The 21,912-nt window shown below is 40.7% G+C and overlaps 1 protein-coding gene across 1 annotated transcript; it reads left to right on the top strand.

Annotated features, from left to right (window-relative positions):
- The first annotated feature begins 6,420 nt into the window (after window positions 1–6,420).
- Window positions 6,421–21,910, top strand: uqcrfs1 (ubiquinol-cytochrome c reductase, Rieske iron-sulfur polypeptide 1). Its single transcript, XM_072279655.1, has 2 exons — window positions 6,421–6,718; window positions 20,943–21,910. The coding sequence occupies exons 1-2, from the start codon at window positions 6,508–6,510 to the stop codon at window positions 21,551–21,553; spliced, it is 822 nt and encodes a 273-aa protein (XP_072135756.1). The 5' UTR covers window positions 6,421–6,507; the 3' UTR covers window positions 21,554–21,910.
- Window positions 21,911–21,912: the final 2 nt, after the last annotated feature.

The following is a 21,912-nucleotide window of genomic DNA, read 5'->3' as shown; positions in this document are numbered from 1 at the left end:
CACCAGTTCTGATGAATGAGTCATTCAAAATGGATATTTAATTTTTGTTGCGTTTATTGTGTTGAATGGAAGATATTCTGATAAAATGTCTCCTCTGGCACTTCCTCAGCTTTGGAGATGACTCGCTTCTTATACAGTGAAGAGTGAAAGATGAATGTGCAGGATTTCTTTTAATATGGGTTGCAAATCAGATGAAACATATCGTAGTTGGACTCCATCTATGTCAACTAATTTTTTTTATCTTTAACTTGTCCTTACTGCTTCAAGTTACCGCACTGGTGACCCATAAAACCTGTGCTAAAGAAGTAGTACTTTCTCCAGAAAAATGCAAATTAATTATGAAATAAATAAATAAAACACATTAATCAACAGTTCCTTCTCTATCTATGAACTTCATGACTGTGTGGCTAAGCCTAACTCTAATGCCATTACCAATTCACCAATGACACCATTGAGATGGTGATGAGTTAGCATATGGAGAAGGTAGGACACCTGGCCGAGTGGTGCCATGACAACAACTCTCGCCCAATATCAGTAAACTAAAGAGCTGATTGTTGACTTCAGGAGAGGGAAGAAAGGTGAACATGAGCTATTCTACACTGGGGGATTGGCAGTAGAGTCAGCAGGTTTAAGTTTCTGTGTGTTAACATTTCAGATGTCTCTCCTGGGCCCAGCACATTGATGCAATCGTAAGGAGGGTGTGCCTGCTTCTTTACTATTTTAGGAGGTTGAGGAGATTTGGCTTGTCACAAAATATCTAGCAAATGTTCTCAGATCTACTGTTGAAAGAATCCTCACTGGTTGGAACATGGGCTGATATGGCAACCTATATACGCAAGACTCTGAACAGTTGCAATGAATAGTGGAGTAAGCCCAATACATCACATTCACATCACTCCGCACTGTTGTTAGTATCTAAAGGAGTTACTTCAAGAGAACAATATTCAACCTTCTCACACTATCAAGCAGGAGGTACAGAAGTCTGAAGTCCCACACCACCAGGTTCAAGAATAGTTCCTTCCCTTCAACCATTCAGTTCTGGCACAAGCAAGCATAACACTAATCACTAGAGTTTCACCACACTATAGCCACTTTGAATACTTTGCACTAAAATGGAATTGGGTATTTTTTATTATAATTGGTTTCTTTCTTGTAAAGATATGTATAATTTATGGTCAACAGTTTCCAATCCATTTGCATGTCCAAATGTCTTTTAAACATTGTAATTGTACCTGCCTTTTCTGGCAGCTCACTCCATATACCCACCATCCTCCATGTGAAAAACTTACTTCTTGAATTCTCTCTAAATTATTCTGTTCTCACCCTAAACCTATACTCTCAAATTGAGATGTCCTTACTCTGGGAAAGAGGGACTGACATCCCATTTTATAAACTTCTATAAAATCATTCCTCAGCCTTTTTTTTTTGCTCCAGGGAAAACAGTCCCAGTCTCTCATTCTGTTTTGTGTCAAAATTGATTTGTAGCTTGATTTCTGTTTTTTCTCACTAAAGCAAAAAGCTGTTGGTGTAGTGTGATTTATCTACCAAAGTTTAGGCACAATATATGGTACCTTGTCACCCACAGAGAGGCTGGTAGTTCTAGTTTGTATTATACGATTTTTTTTTATTGTTTCTGTAATCAATTTTATAGTGAAAATAATTCTGTAATGTGTAAAAAATATAGCTATTGAATATCCAAATCTGACTTCTGAAATGGGTGCAGATATGTTGGTATCTCCTTGCAGAGGCCTCATCCAACAGTCCATTTATTATATGTGAGTGAAGACAGTAGAAATTAATGATCTTTTTAACTGTTGAGGCCATCGATCCTGAAATTTAGCATGAACTTTAAATAATATTTAATTAAATGCACTTTTCAACAAGAATCAATAAGTCATTTTCAGAATCAACAAAATTCTAGTTGAATTTTCTTTCTCTAAACCTGAAGCACAAAGGTTCACCTGTTAACATGTTGAAACATTAAGTCATGCAACTCAGTGCAGAGAAGAAAACAAAAACTTGAGACAGCATTCTAAAGTGTATTAATCATAGAATGTAATTATTGTGTTATTATGATATATTTTACATTTACACTCTATGAGGCTTCTACATATGAACACTTCTTGCATAATAATTGAATAAATAATAATAAGGAATTGATTACATACTTTTTTACGAGTGCATAAAGATAACAATTTGAAACCTGGAGAATCTCCTGCAAGAAGCCAGGTTGGAATCAGAATTTTACAATGTATATTTAAGAAACATTTCACATCTCCTCAGAAATGTCAGTAGTGTATCAGCTGGTAGAACTTTCACTTTTTAAGATGGAGGATTGTGAGTAAGGTCACTGTTACATTTTGTAACTCCAAAACATTAAACAAATGATGTCTGATGTTTCTCTCTGAACCACTTTCTTGTTCTTTCTTTGTTTCATGGCTCTCTGGAGAAGACAAATTTTGAAGCAGTATACAGATACATCATCATCATCATCAGGTGCCACGTCCAGTTTGAGCTTTGACTGCCATGGCCCACACACACCTGTTTTGGGTCAAGTGGATCAATTCATTGGTATTCATTTCCAGTCCTCTGGCTGCTGTCTCCATCATCATTTGTCTTTGTCTTCCTCTTGCTTTCTTCCCTTCAACCTTTCCCATAATTACCGTGCATTCTAACTGCTCTTTCATAATCACAGGTCCAATGAAGTTACATTGCCTATACAGATACGTGCTTTGATAATAAATGAACCTTTGGACTTTTGAATACAAAGGAAGGCACTGAAGTTCAAAATGTGAGCTTGACTTAGTGTTTACTTTAAGTGAGGTATCATGTGGTAGTGTGATGGCATATGTAATTCATGTATTTATACATATAACCAAAATCAATTATATAAACTACAAAGAATGCTTAATCAAACAATATATTTACAAGATTACTCAAATATCACTAAAATATTAAATGCATAACATTCCTCCCTGCTTAGCTATACATTTCAACTCAGCAGTGAATGCATCTCCACTATACACCCTATATACTACTACTATATAGACATCCACACACAGTAAATTTTAAAGTGTCCCGTTCAGGCCTAAAGATTTAATCGCTCTGGAGGATTTCTTCCTCTTGTGGAATATTATTTTTCCAGACAAGGGGGATCACTCTGCTTAACAGTTAAGACTTGTGGCTGCGAAACAATCTCAGGTTCTGGGGCCTCCTCCGTGGTGGTTGTACGAGCAGACTCTGAGACGGCAGGAAGTGGTTCTGACAGCGATAAGCACGCTTCTTCTTCTCCTATCTTGTGCATTTTGATCGTGGGAATGCACATATACAATAGTTCAATGGAGTATTCTCTTTTAATACTTCTATTGCTTCCTTTACAACTTGATCTCTCCTTTTCGTTTCCTCATCCACAACATCAACTGATGAATCTTCTTTTCGCATCTGCATTGGCTCCTTTCCTTCTGGCCTTCCATTCATCCAGCTGGGCCTTGGTCTTTGCATTGACACTCGAGCAGATTTTTGTCTCCCACTTGAACTTCATGCAATAATCTTAATGCAGGCAGAGTAGATTCTGGTTCTTTATCCTCACGAAAGCCGAATGCTTGCAACTTTCCTAAAGCTCCTTAAACTCTCTTCCAGCTTAAAAGCAAGCCACACTTCACATGTAACTGCCTGAATAACATATCAGAATCTTTCTCAGGTATGTCGCCTGCAAAAACTGCTGTAGTCAGACCACTGCTTTTGACACTTTCACAATTCCTCTGAGTAGCATGGTCCTTCCTTGGTCCAATGTTTTCCAACCAGAGGCACAGAGGCTGGCACCAACACCTGTTTGTCCTCTGTTGGGCAATGGTTCATGGTGTTCAGCATTAAGACAGTTGTGGCATCATCCAGTACCTTTCTTAATTTACTTTCAGCAGACTTTATTGTAGGGGATGTGGCATACTATTGTAGTGAATGGATCTCCAGTAAGTTGTAGTTGTCTCAGCCAATCATGCCCCCACAATGCTAGCCCTCCTATTTTTACCACATACAAGCTTAATATGGCTTATTGGTTGTTGTATTTCACTGTTACAGATGTCATTCCCACAGAAGTTATCTTTTCTCCAGTATCCATTCTCGGTTAGATATCTGCAGGCTTCAGATTGGTACCTTTGAAATCCCATTCAAACTCATTTTATGGAATGACCAAAACATCTGAACGAGTGTCCAATTCCATTTTAATTAATTTGTCATTCACTTCTGGTGTAAGCCTTATTGCTTGTCTGTTGTTATTGTGCATTTCAGGCTACATAGTGTCACTCTCAACATTACAGGATTTTTCATCAACAGCATGCAGGTTAGTACTCTTTTTGAAACTACAGCTTGACTTTTTAACTTCTCTTCCCTGTGCTATCCATTTATTTTCTTCTGCCCGACATGCTTTTTGTACGTATCCTATTTTGTTGCATTTTCAGAAGTTTTGCCTTTAAATCTGCATTTCCTTGGTGTCTGTGAGACCCTGCCACAACAGTAACACAACTCGTTTGCCCAGCTGGTTTCTGTTTAGACACTGCAATTTTGTTCACACTCACTATCCCTACTGACTGCAATTCAATTGTGTGTCTCTGTCGGCAGTTTCCATTGAAACAGTGATTTCAACTGCTCTTTTAAATGTAAGTTGTGCTTCAGTTAAGAAACATTTTTGAATGCTTTTTTGTAAGATTCCACAAACTAACTGATTTCTCAGTGCATCATTAAACCCATTATTGAACTGACAATGCCTGGACAATCTCTTGAATTCAGCCACGTATGCTGAAATTGACTCCCCTTCTTTTTGATTCCACTTACAAAACCTAAAGTGTTGGCAATCAACAATGATTTTGGTTCTAAATGATCCTGCATCACTTTGACAATATCAGCAAAGCTAATTTCAAATGGTTTGGTTGGGGCAGTTAAACTTTGAAGTAAGCTGTATGCCTTTAAATCCAATGTACTCAGCAAAATTGGCACATTTCTCATTGGCTATTTCATTTGCTTTAAAATACTGTTCGATTTGCTCAATATATAAAATCCAGTTATCTGTCGTGTAATCATATGTCTATCGTTCTGCTGTAACCAGCCATTTCTCCTCTTTTTAAAATGATTATTATCACTTGGTACTGAACCCTGAATTCTTTTGTTTTCTGCCTTTTTAAAAACTCAGCAGTTTCTGCACATCCTGTGGTGTTTTTTTTACTGAATGTTCCTCGCTGTGCCTCAACAGGTCGATAGCCATCTTGGGTTCCCTTGAAAAATACTGTACCTTGTCGCCAATGTTATATTTTGTAACTTCAACAAATTAAACTCATTGAAAGGAAGACACACAAGTCTGAAATTTCTCATTGACTTTGACTGAGGCACACACATGATGGTATGTGCAATTCACATTTTTACATAAACCATAATGAATTATATAAACAAAGAATGCTTACACAATGTTTACAAGATTACTCAAATATTGAATACACAACAGCTACAATATCCAAAGCTGTAATTTAATTTAATCCAATTAACCAGGCGTTTGCCATATTACGTGTGACAGAAGGTTGTTCTGTGCAAATTGGCGGCTGTTTTTTCCTGTAGTACATCTGTGGCTGCACTTATTGCCGGTAAAATGCAGTCTTGATTTAAAGGAATTACAAAACAACGTCGTATCTCTTTTCACATAGATATAGAAAGGTGAAAGGTTACGAAGTAAAAGGTTACTATCCCTATTCCATTACTTGAAAGGACATCTCTTCAATTTCACACTCAGTAATTTGGCCACCCAAAAGGCCAGCCCCTGGGTTTAGTCAAACACATAGTCTTACTGGCTATGCACCCTTAAGGCATCGCATAACCCAAAGCAAAGTCAGACTGTATCAGTCCTGATAAAGAGTCTCTACCTGAAACGTGAACTATTTCCCTGCTGCCTGAACTGCACAGTTCCTCCAACATTTTGTGTGTGTAACGCACATCAAAGTTGCTGGTGAACGCAGCAGGCCAGGCAGCATCTCTAGGAAGAGGTACAGTCGACATTTCAGGCCGAGACCCTTCGTCAGGACTAGGCTGTATCTACCCATGGACACCGTTGCTGCAAATAATGCGATTCGTTTCTTTTGTTCTAAATTAGATTCTCAAATTTTTGTTTCTAGTTCATGGACGTACAAGTTGAACACGCACAACCACACAGATGCCACTGCAAAAACTTCCACCTCAGCGAGCCTATATCTGCGCTTGCGCATTCTCAACCAGCCGGCCTCGGCTCTGCGCTCACGGATGGTGGCCCGTCTGCACTTGCGCATTTGCAGCCAGCCGGCCTCGGCTCTGCGCTCACGGATGGTGGCCCGTCTGCACTTGCGCATTTGCAGCCAGCCGGCCTCGGCTCTGCGCTCACGTAATGGTGGCCCCTCTGCGCTTGCGCGCTCTCTGACGCCACTCGTCCTTTTGGGCCATAGGAGGTCGTTGCTGAGGCCTACCCGAGTCCTGCCGGCTGGCTCTTTCCCAATGCTGTCGTTTACCCTCCGCTCCGGGGCATTTGCCCCGTACCTGTCCGCCACCTCAAACACGGTGGCGTCGCAGCTGAAGCCCCTGGTACCCGGCTTGGTTTCCAAGGCTGACGCAGTGTTGCTGGACCTGAAGCGGCCGTTTCTGTGCAGGGAGTCGCTGATGGGCCAGGCGCCCCGGAGAGGTGCTGCCGCCACCGCCGGCCTCAACGGTGAGTCTGGAGGCTCGGGCCTGGCTGTGAGGGTCTGGACCCTGGTGAAAGTCCTCTGATTGCCCTCACGGTGCTTTCTGTCGTGTGGTTTGGTTCTAGGAAGTTGCAACTGGCCTAAGTTTGAACTGAGGTTTCAGGTGACCTTGCCATAACTAGTTCCGTGAGACGTCTTTTAAAAACTATCAGTCACCGAGGAACATGCAAGTTTAAATCACGGGGCCTAAAATAACAATTTACATAGCTGATTCAAGTTATCATATACAATTATCCTTATTGGTATGCCTGGCTACGTCGACCAGAGCCCTAGTTGAAGCTTTAAGTCGCTATCCATCCTGCTTACAATTTAAGCAGTCTGGACGAAAAACATGGCTTATTTAAAGCAGGCTATCAAGACTTGTCTTGGTTTAAATTTTTATTAATTTCTAGCTGAGTTCTGCTCAGTGCTTGTGCGCACCTTGATAGTTGTTTGTGAGGATTTTTAAATTCAGGATGTGGCTGTGATTTTGCTAAAGGCCGGATTTAAAGTTCAGTTTCGCGGTTAATTGGTAACGTCTTGAAGGGCAACAGTACTGTTGAAGGTACTCCCACATTGCTCCTAAGATGGAATTGTGATGGTGAATTTGCTATTGCAGAGGCCTATAAATTGTTACTGTTGTAAATAAAATAGACTTTAGTTACATTAGAGAAAGAATTTGAATTTATTTAAATCTTACATGCGTCCCACAACGTGACGGAGTAAAAATCTTTGCATTATGGCTCTGTTGCAAAGTACAGACATGTGAATTTAGAAGTCTAATGGCTTGTAGAAAGAAGCTGTTCTGTAGCCTAGTGGTCCTGGCTTTCATGCTGTGGTACAGTTTGCCAGACAAGCAGCTGAAACAGTTTATGGTTGAGGTGACTGGTGTCTCTGATGATCTTCCAGGCCTTCTTTAAGCATATCCTGCTGGAAATGTCCTCAATGGAAGAGAGTTCACATCCACGGATGTGCTCGGCTACCCGTACCACTCTCTGCAGTGCCTAGCGATCAAGGTTGGTGAAGTTCCTGTACCAGGCACGATAAAGCCAGTCAGGATGCTCTTATTGTGCCCCTGTAGAGGGTCTTGAGGATTTGGGGGCTCATGCCGAACTTCTTCAGTCACCTGAAATGGAAGAGATGCTGTTCTGTATTTTTTGCTTCACTGCTGGTGTGTACAGTCCAGGTGAGATCTTCTGTGATGTGTATACTGAGGAACTGACACTACTCACCCTCTCAACTGCAGTCCCATTGATGTTGATTGGGATGAGCCTGCCTTCATTCCTCCTGTAATCCACGATCAGCTGTTTTGTTTTTTTTTGGACATTGGGGGAGAGGTTGTTATCTTGGCACCACTATGTCAGAGTGTTAACCGTTCCTCTGTAGGCTGGCTGGTCACTGCTAGAAATAAGGCCAATCAATGTCATGTCATCTGCAAATCCGATCAGCAAATTGGAGCTGAGTGTGGCAACACAGTCGTGGGTGTAAAGAGAGTAGAGGAGGGGACTCAGGACACAGCCCTGGGGGGCACCTGTGGTGAGGGAGCCCATCCTTACCACCTGCTGCCAATCCAATAGGATCCAGCTGTACAAGGCGGGGTGCAAACTGAAGTCTCTGAGCTTTCCGTCATGTCTGGAGGGAATTATGGCGTTGAATGCTGAACTGTAGTCCAGGAACAGCATTCTAACGTGTGCATCCCTCTTATGTTGCCATTTGAGCAAACTGCTTTGTATTGGATTATTTTCTTGAATGTTCTTGGAGCTACATATAGGAAAGGTGGGAGTATTCTGCCACATTGCTGACTTGCACCCAGTAATGCACTTGGCAAGTCAAGAGAAAGGTCACTTAGTTATACATGTTTACTGCCAAAATGTATCAACGGTAAATAATACATGGTCTGATCAGTTTTCAATCACAGATCCAGCCCTGAACTGCCCACGTACATGGTCACCTTTGATTTCCATCTCTTGGAACACTCTTGAGCATTAATCGATGAGCAATGCTAATTTACCTCCTTTTATATTTGATCATTTTTTTCACCAGTAAGATTTTCTTTATTGTTCAAGGGAGAAAACAATTGATCTGGTCTGTTTTGCCTCACCATAATTGTTTCTGAAATTTATTTTTGTAATCTGTGTATTGGTTGACAACCCAACATTTATTGCTCATCCCTAAATGGCCGTAAGATGGTAAGGAGCCGTTGCTTTGAACCATTGCAGTCCTTCCAGTGAAGATGTACCATGAAATACCAAGTGTAGGTAAATTGTTGGAGATGGTCATTGTTTCAACTGAGTAAGCTTAAGTTTCTTAGTTTTATCCCGAGGTCATTTGAGCACAAACTAAACCTTCCTAGAAGATTACATTGATCCTGAACCCATGGGTGGTCAGCCCCAAAGCAGAGCAAAAGGAAGATACTGCTGTTGGTGTTCCTTTAGGACAACGTCTTCAGCTGTATGATCTTGCCTTCATTATAAAGTGACAAGTGACAATTGAATGTTTGCGACCGGTTTGTGTTAAATCTTATTCAGAATTCCTTAATTTGAGGAAAGCAGAACCAGTTCAGTGACATCCAGCCTATGGTGTAAATGAGCAAGTAACATCTGCGTCGTGCAAGTGCCGAGCAAATGCACCTGCAGTAAGAGAATGTGATTATTATCATTGTAAGATCCCACATCATGGGCATCCGGGTTCACCACTGATCAGAAACTTGGAAAAGTTACTTTCTGTGATGGTAGATGCAGATTTAAATTGGCGAATTTGGAAGCTGCTTCTCAAAAATCTGGCTTCTCTAGATGCTTCACCATATGTTTTGGTGTTGTTTGGTAAATTCATTTACTATTAACACAGGTACTGAGGTACAGATAATTTTGGCACATCAGTACAACAAGTTCATACAAGGGGAAAAGCAACAGCAATGCAGAATACAGTGTCACAGTTACAGAGGAAGTGCAGTACTGGTAGACAAACTATGTACAAAGGCCACAACTGCAGTGACTATGCAAGGTTGAATATGTCGCTTAAGTATTACAAATGCACCAAGAAGACATTAGGGTTTGCATCCTGGAGGTTTTAATCACTATGTGCACTCTTAACACTGAATGGTAACTAGCAAATATGAAGTTGAATTCTTTTACATACTGTAGATTAATAATAATTAGTAAATTTCTTGAACATTATTTCATTTTGATTTTAAATAGTAATTTTTGATTTGAATTTTACAGAATTACATTTTTGCACAGTGCAGAAACAATTTTTCTGCTCTTCTCTCTCCCCGCCCCCCCCCCCCCCAACCTGTCCATACTAACTGTGTAGCCTGGATTAGGCCCATTATCACTGTCTGCCTTTCCCATCTAAAAACTGTCCAAATGACCTGATCTGTTGTGGATGACTTCATTCACCAGTACTCTGCTTACAGATTCCCTCTTAGGCCTCTTTGCAACTTGTTATCAGTATTGTTTCTGTTTGCATATTTTGTCATCTTTTGCACCATGGTTGTTTGTCAGTCTTGTTTATGTATAGATTTCTGTAAAATTCTGTTGTACTTCATATTACTTGAAAATGCCTGTTAGAAGTGGATCCCGAGGTACTACACGATAACATATACGTAATTTAATAATAAATTTACATTGAACTTTGAGTTTTTAAATGTTATAATCATATTTACCTCCATCTCCTCTTCTGATAACTTGTTCCAGATAATCAGTCTGGAAAAATACTGGGACCTCCTCTGAATTTCACCCCTTTTATCTTAAACTTGTACCCTTTAATTGGTTTATTATTGCCACATGTACCAAGATAGAGTGAAAAGCTTTGTTTTCCATGTCATCCAGATTTTTCCAAACATGAGTACATCAAGGTAGTACTAAAAGAAAAGCAAACTTACAGTTCGAAAAAGTGTAGATTGAAAATAAGGTGCAAAGACCACAAAGGGTTAGGTTGAAAGACCAAGTTATCTTTATTGTACAAGAGGTTTATTCAAGAGTCTTGTAACAACCCAATAGAATCTTTCCTTCAGACTGATGCTGCATGTTTTCCAATGCTAATTAGGGGTGGGGAGGACAAAAATTGATTATGTTGGCTACTTTTCTGAGGCAGTGGGAAATGAAGATGGAAGAGAGGCTGTTTTTTTGTAATGGACTGTGCTGCGTTCACAACTATCTTTAATTTCTTGTGGTATCGGGAAGAGTAGTTGCTACACCAAGGTGTGATACATCCGAATAGGATCATTTGGTGAATCATTAAAAGTTTGTGAGGGTCTTTGGGGACATGTAAATTCCTGATGAAGTGGAGACATTTGTGTACTTTTTCGGCCATAGGTGCTAGACTCCTCCACCAGAAAAAGACTCTTATCTATCCTATCTTTACCCCTCAATTTCCTAAACGCCTACTTCCTACATTTCAATGAGAATAAATCCAACCTATGCAATCTCCTCCTATAACAGCATTCTTCCATTCCATATAGCAACCTGGTGAATCTCTTCTACACGTTCTCAATGGCTGCAACAACTGTCGTATAACACAGTACCAGAATAGGTCATAAAACTTCAAATATGGTCTAACAAATATTTTGTACATTGGTGACATGACATCCCAACTCTTGCATTCAATGCCTCAGCTGATGAAGGCAAACATACTACAGGTCGACCTTCACTAATCAGGCATCATTGGGACCTGAGGAGTGCTGGATTAGTGAAAATGCTGAATTACAGAAGGATCACATTAAGCATAATCATTGCCAGATTATTGAAGGAACTGGATTACAGCTAGTCGGATTAGTGAAGGTCGACTGTAAATGCCATCTCACTACACTATCCACCTGTGATTCCACTTTCACTTAGCTATGTATTTGTACCCCATGGTCCATGTATCATTGCTCCCAAGATCCCAACCCTATATTCTGCATGTGATTACCTCATATTTGTCTGGATTAAGTTTCACCCACTAAGTCTGATCTATGCCCTTCTCTATCATTGGACAATATTCTTCACTCTGTGGCTTCATTAATGTATGTGCCACCTACAAACTCACTAATCAAGCTTTTTACATTCTCATCCAAGTTACTTATATACCGTTTATTTCACCCAGCCACGTCCCAGAACTGATTTCTGCAGTACACCACTTGTTATAGACTTCCAGTCAGAAATATACCATCCACCAATACTCTCTGCCTCCCATCACCATGCAAGTTTTGATTCCAGTTTGCTGATATGTCTTGCATATCATGGAAGGTTCTTCAGCCTGGTTAGGTTCACGAGTTACATGGGATTTGCTATCACAATTGCAACAGCCTCAAAGATGTATCTTGTTTTAGATGTTTTGATTGTTGCTGAAGTGTGATGACTGGTTGGTGTGGCTTGTCATTACCTGTAAAGTGGGACGGGATTTGAGCAGCAAGTGAATACAGGTCTATCATGGATGAGCACCTAGATTTAATTAAGCCACACATACAAAATGCTGGAGGAACTCAGCAGGTCAGGCAACGATCATGGAAATGAGCAGTCCTAAAGAAGGGTCTCTGCCCAAAACATTGACTGTTTATTCATTTCCATGGATGCTGCCTGACCTGCTGAGTTCCATCAGCATTTTGTGTGTTGCTTTGAATTTCCAGCATCATCAGAATTTCTTGTGTTATTAATTAAGCCATTTGTTTGAAGTTGTATCAGTGGTTAGTGTCTGAGAAGATTATTCTTAGTTTCATACTATCTTGTTAGTAGCATTTAGAGGTGTAACAATTCACCTCGTTTAGTTTGTTACGAACTGTAATGTTTTAAAGCTAATTTATACTTGTGCATCAAATGTACACCATAGGTACGGCATAGTGGCGTACTCTACACTGTACGCTACGTCAAACCCTACGCCGCAGCCTAACGCGCACCTCTCCCAAAAGGTAACTACGTGTCGCGGCGTTGCAGACCGCAACAACTGTGATTGGTCCGCTTGGTAGCATCGCATTTCCTCCTACGCTGCAATAGCTTCCCATTGGGCGACTGAAGGGCAGGGAAGGAACTCTGGCTGCAGTGCTTTCCATAAAGCTTTACAGACCTCTGAAATTATGGAGGACCCTGTGCTTGACGCCGGTTTGTAGCTAGCTGCTACAGCCTGTTGACATCCACCTGAAGCAAAACAAATGGTTGGAGACGATGAACCAAATCGTCAAATCTACCTGCCGACATCCGAAAATATTTGAAATGCATTTCCTTGTCCATGTCTTTCAGTGGCCAGACAAGCACAGAAAATTCACCCTCCTTCAGATTCAGTCACCATTGTTTGAATAAACCCCACCGCCAACTAGCGTTTTGGCAGTGAATTGCAGACACACCAACGCACAAGTATAAATGCTCACAACGGCGTAGACCACTTGCGTAGGCTACAGCGTAAGCCAGTACGCACAAGTATAAATCAGCCTTAAGAAACAAACCAGCAGCAAGAGAATTCACACTGAATCAGGTTTTAATGTTAAAACCACTATCTTTATTAGTACCTACTTATAATATAGTAACTCAACCAAGATAAACAAAAGTTAACGGGTGTTATGTGTATACATGTGTATAAATATAACTTCCAAATCATTGAGCTTGGGGAACAAAGCTTAGAGTCTTGAGATGGTAAAGTAGGAAAGTTCAATAATCTACAGAATAAACGATGGGAGAGAGATATTTGTAATCCACGTTGTCATGGAGAGGGAAGGTAAGTACGAAGTATTCCACAAGATCCACGTCGGTAAAACAAGATAATAGTAGCTGTAGATCTTGTCTGTCGTGTCGTTCCAAATCCACATACAAATTATCATCAAAAGTGATCTGTCACAGGAATATCGTCTTCCAGTGGTTACCACACAACATGCCCGGGTAAGGGCTACACAAGTGGTCCCACAAGATATCCCCAGAATCTACTCCTATGGATTATATGAAGTGACAGTCACACATTTGTTGTGCACTGCGTGCTGATATCAACCCACTCTTGTGGGCATAGGAGAGTTCCAAGCCTCAACTGTGACAAACTGAAGTTACCAACTTCCCCAGTCTCTCTCTACTATGACTGAAGGTGCCCCTCCTCCTCACCCCTCCTCCTCACCCCTCCTCCTCACCCCTCCTCCTCACCCCTCCTCCTCACCCCTCCTCCTCACCCCTCCTCCTCACCCCTCCTCCTCACCCCTCCCCTCCCCTCCCCTCCCCCTCCCCCCCTCCTCCTCCCCCCCCGTAAAAAAAATCTGAAGCAAACTCCTTCAGCCTGTGACTGACGTCATTGTCCTGCCTCACTCAGGCTCTTAAAGCGACAGTCCACAGTAAACGAAACCTGTGGGTATGTAACAAGTTAAAATAAGCCGTTTCTCCATCTGTGGTTTAACAAATTAAATCTGGAAGTATTAAGGTCACTCCTCAAAATTCCATTTTACAAGTTTTTTTAATCACTTGAGTTCTCATTAAATTCTCTCCTGTAAAATCTTGAAGATTGCACTCCTCTACACTTTATATCAAATAAATAGTTTGCTTTAAGGTGCTTTCATGCAAATCTTCTTTTCAACATATTCAACATATTGTACCTTAAACTATCTACAGAATGTAAAAGCTCACTAAGAAAGTAATTCATCAGAATTTTTTCACTTCTCAAAGTATACCTCAATACTGTACTCCAGATGAGTTATTAGATCCTGAATTATTCATGCTAGCTATGGCTGAATGCTAAATCCAGGATTAATTTACACATTTTACTTCTTTCTTGTCTCTCCCCCATAACCAGCACCACTGACATTGTTTCCGGACACTATTGTTTTAGCTATATTATTTGTGCTGTCTTATCTAACTAATTGGAAAATTGTTCATTTGCATGGTTTTACGGCAGCTCTTCTTAGACTGCATATTTCCAACTGAATAATAGGGAATACAATTATAAGATTAGTCTTAATTTATGCTTCATTTAGGGATGCAACATGGCAATAGATCCTCTGGCCCAATGAGCCTGTTCTGCCCAATTATATCCATGTGACTGATTAATGTACTAACTTGTGCATCTTTTTTTCTGTTATGTGGGAGGAAATGGAACACCCGGAGGAAACCCATACAATCACAGGGAGAATGTTCAAATTCTTTATGGACAGTGGCAGAATTGAACCCTGTTTGCGGTCGCTAATAGCGTAACCATTATCACTTCCTTGAATTTCCCTCTTATAACAACGATTACACTTCAGAAATACTACTGCAAAGCATATTGAGCTGGCCATTTTGAACCCTGAGAGGTGTCAGATTGAAAATAGGAACATTACAAATGTCCTTCGAGCCTGTTCTACTATTTAACGTGATCAGGACTAATTAACTGACTATTTTGCTTTGATACCATTTACCCACTTTCTCTACACATCACTTAATTTCTTTCCTATTAAGAAATATCTTCTCCTTGACTACATTTAGTTATCTGGCTTCCACTGCTTTCTATGATAGAAAATTTCAAAAGTTCACCATCCTCTGGATGAAGAAATTTGACCTGATCTCAGTTCTAAATGATATATTTATCCTGAGGATGTGACCCCAGATTCTGGATCCTCAAGCTATCGACAGCATCCTCACTGGATTTGGAATGGCTTATCCTATTTGAATGTTATAGTTTTTTATGCGATCTTCTCTCGATCTGCTATGTTCCAGTGAATAACTGCTTTACCAGCCTAATATTCCTAACTATTAGTGCTGGTACCCCAGAAATCACTCTACTAAATCAGTCCACTGCAAGTTTTTCTTTCATTACAGCTTGAATATTGGAACTATTTAGTGGCTTTTCTTTTAATTGACATAGACATAGAATAGTACAGCGCAGTACAGGCCCTTTGGCCCACATTGTTGTGCTGACCCTCAAACCCTGCCTCCCATATAACCCCCCCACCTTAAATTCCTCCATATACCATATCCCTCCATATAATTGAGTAAGATCTTTGTCAAAAAAAATAGGTGGTGTGCATTTTAGACTGACATTTATAATCTAGGGACAGTAAGACAGCAACGTGTTGCACATAAACTCCTTAAGGGTATATTAGCAAACACAATTTCTGCATTTCAACACAAAAAAATCTGCAGATGCTGTAACTCCAGAGCAATACACACAAAAAGCTGGCTGAACTGAGCAGGTCTTGGGTCGCAGCGCGAAATATCACCTTTACTCTTTTTCATAAATGCTGCCTGACCTGCTGAGTTCCTCCAGCGTTTTTGTGTGTGTTGTTCTGCAGTTCAGTTTTAGCATGTTTACAGCTAGAGATATTTACCAAAACAAATGAAAAATTGAAAATGGAACGAACCAGGCACCATGCAAGTCCAAAGCAATTTAAATGTTTATGTACACATCAACAAAATGACCAGACATATATAGAATATAAAAGGGAGGTAGCATGTGAGGTGACTTTTTTTGTCTAAAGTTCTTTCTGTTGTTCTGAGCATTGCATACAATGTTTTGATTTTGTAAGAGATACCATATAGATTCACCAGGCATGTTGCCAGATATCCTGCTGAGAGATATAGCATAAAATAGTTCTGAACTTCCTGGAATAAATAAAGTGAAAAATGATTTAGATTGAAGTATTTACAACTTTGAAACAGTTGTTTTTGTCACAATGACTAAAATCTGATCTAGGCCATTTGGGAGAAAAGAAGCACCATCACACACAGGGATTGGTGTCTCAAATAAATCACTAAATCTGAGGATTTTGTTTTTGAGATGTTTAGCCTCTTGTATTAATCAGCGAGGTAATTGACAGGTAATTATGGGATGTACAGTCGGACTGACCTAAGCATATGGCAGAATAGATCAAAAGGGCAGAATGACCTATGCAAATCCAGTGTTACAATGTTGTACTCTGGTTAAACATTCATAATTGCTTGTCAAGTTTTGCTTGGATCTATTTGTATTTGATAAACTATATGCCCCTTTCTGCTTTTTATCTTAAAGGATTTTGTTTCTTCTGAACAAAAGTAGGTGAGACACATGATAGCTGGTTTCCTCAAGGCTCCAAGTGGCTAGAGATCAATGTAAAATATGTTTAAAATTTTTTTTCAGTTCTAACTGGAATAATAAATACGTTTACAGAAAATCTAATAATATTTCTTATTTTGCAACTCTTGTTACTTGTTACATACACCTGTTAGGGTGCATTCTCCAGTTACCTTATAAGGTAACTGTAGCCTTCAGCCAGGAGCAGATGTCATCAGGAAGTTCCCAACCTTCACCGAGTGTTTCGACCCTTAACCACGACACTCTCCAGTTGGTGGGCCGGCAGTGGTGGCCAAATCACTGCCCATCTGTTCCTGGCTTCCAGCTCCCCTCCTCTTGCCTACTCCAAATCCAACAAGAGGCTCGTTCTGCCTCTTCCCCCATCCTACGAGCTGCTTGTTTTTTGCTCCTTTCGTCCAGGCCCAGATCTGACAACAACCTCCATGCTGATTTGGCTGGGAAACCTCTGCAGCCGATCTCCACAGGGAACAACCATGTCTGCCATCCCTTGTCGTTACACTCCTGCACTAAGGGCTGGTACTTCAAGGCCTTTCTCTTGTGGGCCTCTTCCCATCCCTCCTCCCACGGCACAGTCAGCTCAACCAGAATTATTTTCTTGTCTTCGGTTGACCACAGTACAATGTCCAGGCATAGGGTTGTGTGCACCACATCCGGGAACTGCAACCTCCTTCCCACATCAACCCTCATCTCCCAGGGCCTGGCCGTTAGCAACAGATTGGGCTTTGGTTGTTTGGTTACGAAAGGCCTAGCTCCCTCTTTGATGAAGGTGATGGCCTTCCTCAAATCTGTGCCAGCCATCCTCTTCTTGCATCTCTCCTGCCCTAGCTTGTTGGCAAGAGCCAGAAGCACCTTATCATGGCGCCACCTATACCGTCCTTGAGTTAGAGCTGTTTTACGCCCGGACGCCTGAGCCAGTGACCCCTTTTGACCACAGAGCTTACAGTTCGGGTCCTCTCATCCCCCATGTGTACAGATATAATGGTGAAGGAAGGGTGTCATACACAGATTGCAAGAGGAAGGAAATACGGAAGGGCTCCAGTCTCCATAACTCTGCCCATGAGATCTTGCGCTTAGGCAGATCTCGTCTTGTCCAGGCACCCTGGGATCCTTGTTCCACTGCCTTTGAAATCCGCTTCTCTTCCTCACAGATCCGTACTTCTGCCTGAATCATGCCTGTTCCTTATGCTTGCGTTTCCCCACTTCTGGAAGTGAACTGAGCCGAGGCCTTGCTGTCTGACGCAGGGGTTGCCGATGATATCTTGCAGCTTCAGAGCACACACTGCCTCCTCCACAGCTGCATTGGCTGCCCACTTGCGCCCAGATCTGGTTGTCACGCCTGCTTGCTTTACCAAGACATCATTGGAATCTCTCAAGCTTAATAAGGCTCTGCATTTTGCCACCTTGAATTCCTCCACAACAGATGACAGGGGAAGCTGCAGTTGCCCAGAACGAATGTAGAGGCCCACTGAAGAGAAGCTTGGGGGGACTCCCAACCATTTCCACAGGTGCTTGTTGGTTTTCCTCTCGATGCCCTCTACGGCAGTCATGGGGAACTCATAAAGTGTGCAGAGCCAGAGAAGCCTGGGCAGAATGCCGTATTGGTACAGTCAGGTCTTGAATTTACCCAGAAGTCCGGATTTGTCGATCTTCTTCAGCCATTCGTCTGTCTGCTTCACAGCGTTGGTGACATTGGCCCCATCTGTCAGTGACACATTAAACCACTTCCCCAAGCATTTTATCGGGTTATCTTCGATGGAAGGGATGACCTCACCCTGAACTTGGAGGCTAAACTTGCTAGTAACTTTGCCCTTTCTGATATCACCATGCACCTGGACTTCTTGGCCTTGAAAGGCATCCTCGCCCAAGTGGCTACATTACCCAGGGTTTCCAATACCCATCTTGCTTGGACTTGTGACACAGTTGTTATAGTGATATCGTCCATGAACAATGCCTGACTCCAGCGTCGGGCCGCGCGTTACATCTTCTACTGCTGATAATAGGAGGTTCATTCCCATAATAAATAGGATGGGGGTGATGGTGCACCCTGTTGGAATCCCCCTCTGGAGGTCCTGCCAACTAGTTGTGAAATGGGCTGATGTAAATCTGAGTTTGAATCCTCCTAGGCAGCTGGTGATCATGTATCGAATAGCCACTAAGATGTAGTAGTGGTCGAGTCCTTCTAGGATGAGGTCATGTGGAATAGACCCATAGGCGTTCGCGAGGTCTAACCAGACAACTGTTAGTTCGCCTTTTTTCTGCTTGGCCTCATGGATCAATAATACTGCTTTATATTCCACATAAGTTGCTTTAAACAAGGAAATCACAGGTCCTCATTTCAAATTTGGAATGTAGTCTGTATTATAGAAGTATACTTAATCACACCATGGCACCAAAAACGTATCAGAGGTGCTAGATGTTGCATCCATTTGTAGCAACTGTGCCTCATTTACTGCTCTTAATACCTTTTAACAAAATAAATTTGGATTTGAGTTAATTCACTCATGAAGCAGGAATTGTTGCAAATATTTGGATCATATTTTTGGAAATTCAGTGACCTATCTCTAAACTTGTCCTCTTATTGCAAAATGTGCCATAGCTAAATTAATTTGAGCATATGATTTGCAGTGCTGAATATTTTGCTTATAATATCAGTACTTTATATGGAAGCTTAGTATAAAACCATCACTTTTACCATTTTTCATGACATTTTTCATTACCCTATTTCATTGTAATAAGACCAAACTGCTGGCAATACTTTATCAGGTATCATTTCAAATTCAGAACTGGAAAGGTGATCAAGGCCAATTATTCATAATATTACCAAGATAGAAGCAAAACTGAACTTTATCAGAAACTACAAGATGAAGTAGTTAACTTTCAAATTATGACATAGCAAGGCCAGAACATGTTAATGGATGTAATACTGTGCTTGGCTTCTGGTAAGGTGCAATGATATGTTTGATTAATGTCCATTATCTGCTAACTTAGCAATTAACTTTAGTTTTATTTTTTGAAATGTACAAAGCCCATCTTGCAGAAGAAATCTTGAAGTTGGGAGAGAAAGAGGGAGATACCAGCACATATTTTCCTTACATTTTTCTTTTAGAGTATCTCAGAGCACTTTACATTCAAGAAAGCCTTGAAGTGTAGTCTCCAATGACTAAAGTATGACAGTTATACTAAATGTGATTAATTAAAACTAAATATTGGATACCACTGCACCTCTTAAAAATAGCCTTGGAATCTTTTGTGCCTGTCTGGGAGAAGAAAGTGATTTAATGTTTTCCATGAACTGAGGTGCAAACCTCTGTTTATTTGTTTATGCAAATGATTTATACTTTATAATGCCTTGGCTTCTTATTTCTGTTTCATGAATGTTATCAGCCAAAAAGGGCTTCCTGGTTAAAGAAACTGCAAGTATAGATGACTAAACATTGATTGGAGGTAAATTTCTGTAGGGAAGAGGGGGTAAACAATAAGCAAAAGTTAGGGTCTAATTCTAGAAGCTGGGGCCTTGAACAGTGATTGCAGTTGGGAAAGCCAAAAGGTGACATGAAAGGAAAGTGTATACCTTGGCATCAGATAATGCTGCAATTGATTGTTAAGTGGAGCAAAATCATGCAAAATTGAGAAATTTAAAGTCAGTGCCCGGATCAATCTTGGGGCTAATGTGGACGATGTGAGTAGCGATAAAAGATGCAGATTTCAGAGTGGAATGGGGATGAATGGTCAGTGTGTAGTCAGATGTGGAAATATGAGGCATGGGTTAGAGCAGGGATAAACATAGAAAACCTACGGCACAATACAGGCCCTTCGGCCCACAATGTTGTACTGAACGTATACTTTGAAATTACCTAGGGTTACCCATAGCCCTCTATTTTTCTAAGCTCCATGTACCTATCCAGGAGTCTCTTAAAAGACCCTATCGTATATGCAGATATAATTTATATTATTTATAAAAGTGTAATTTATAGTAATACTCCAAATTTTTTGTACATTGACAATGAAAAAATTGATTAATTTTCCAAATGGGCACTATTTATTATGTACATGATGCCAACAGTGAAATAGAGCAAAACTTTTGTTTGTCTTTGGTACTACTAGCCAGGGGAAGAAAAATACCTTAATCTTAATAAAACTGTTTAAGCTGGAAATAATCTAGATCAGCTGTTTAAGTATATCAGTTTGAAATAATTTTTTGTCATTTGATTTTTGCAGTTTTGTCTACAATTCGATATGCACACAGTGATGTCACCATTCCAGATTTCTCTGACTATAGACGGCAAGATGTTCAAGATTCCAAAAAGTCTTCACAGAGCAGCAGTGATACCAGGAAAGGGTTCTCCTACTTGCTGACTGGGACTACAGCTGTTTTGGGTGCCTATGCTGCAAAGAATGTTGTCACCCAGTTTGTCACAAGCATGAGTGCCTCTGCTGATGTGCTGGCATTGTCTAAGATCGAAGTTAAGTTGGGTGATATTCCAGAAGGCAAGAACGTGACCTTCAAATGGAGAGGCAAGCCTCTTTTCATCCGCCACCGTTCATCCAAGGAAATTGAGACTGAGCAGGCAGTGAGCCTAGCTGAGTTGCGTGATCCACAGTTAGATTCTGATAGAGTAATAAAGTCTCAATGGATTGTTGTCATTGGTGTCTGCACTCACCTGGGCTGTGTACCAATAGCAAATGCAGGTGAATATGGTGGCTACTACTGTCCCTGCCATGGATCCCACTATGATGCATCAGGGAGAATCAGAAAAGGCCCAGCTCCTCTTAATCTGGAAGTTCCTCCATATGAATTCATTAATGAAGAAGTTATCATTGTAGGTTAAATTTGATAACTTTAAATTGAAGACCTTCCTGTTTTACTGCTGTGTTATCAATACTATGGCAAATTGAACATTCATTGCACCAACCTGTTATGGTAATTCTTGTGATTTACTTTTGGAATGGGAGCAGTATGGTGTCTTCAATAAATGCTTGTCTTCAATAAATATCCATTTTACCTTGGCCAGCAATTGTGGTTCTATTCTTGAGAAATTATCTTTGATTTTGATTTACTATCTGAACTAGGAAAATCCTAGTTACTTATTGGATTTGTGAACTTTAACCCTATAGTTAATTCTACACCCATGTAACATTCATATTTCCTGCCTAAACAAAATAAACCTTACAATATTGTAAACTAACC

This window comes from Mobula birostris, chromosome 15, assembly GCF_030028105.1.
Source record: "Mobula birostris isolate sMobBir1 chromosome 15, sMobBir1.hap1, whole genome shotgun sequence".
NCBI lineage: Eukaryota > Metazoa > Chordata > Chondrichthyes > Myliobatiformes > Myliobatidae > Mobula > Mobula birostris.
This window is presented reverse-complemented; position numbering and strand designations above follow the sequence as displayed.

Coding starts and splice junctions, on each gene's coding strand:
- uqcrfs1 (XM_072279655.1), top strand. CDS start 6,508: ATGCTGTCGTTTACCCTCCGCTCCGGGGCATTTGCCCCGTACCTGTCC. Junction 6,719..20,942: donor CGCCACCGCCGGCCTCAACG/GTGAGTCTGGAG, acceptor TGATTTTTGCAG/TTTTGTCTACAATTCGATAT.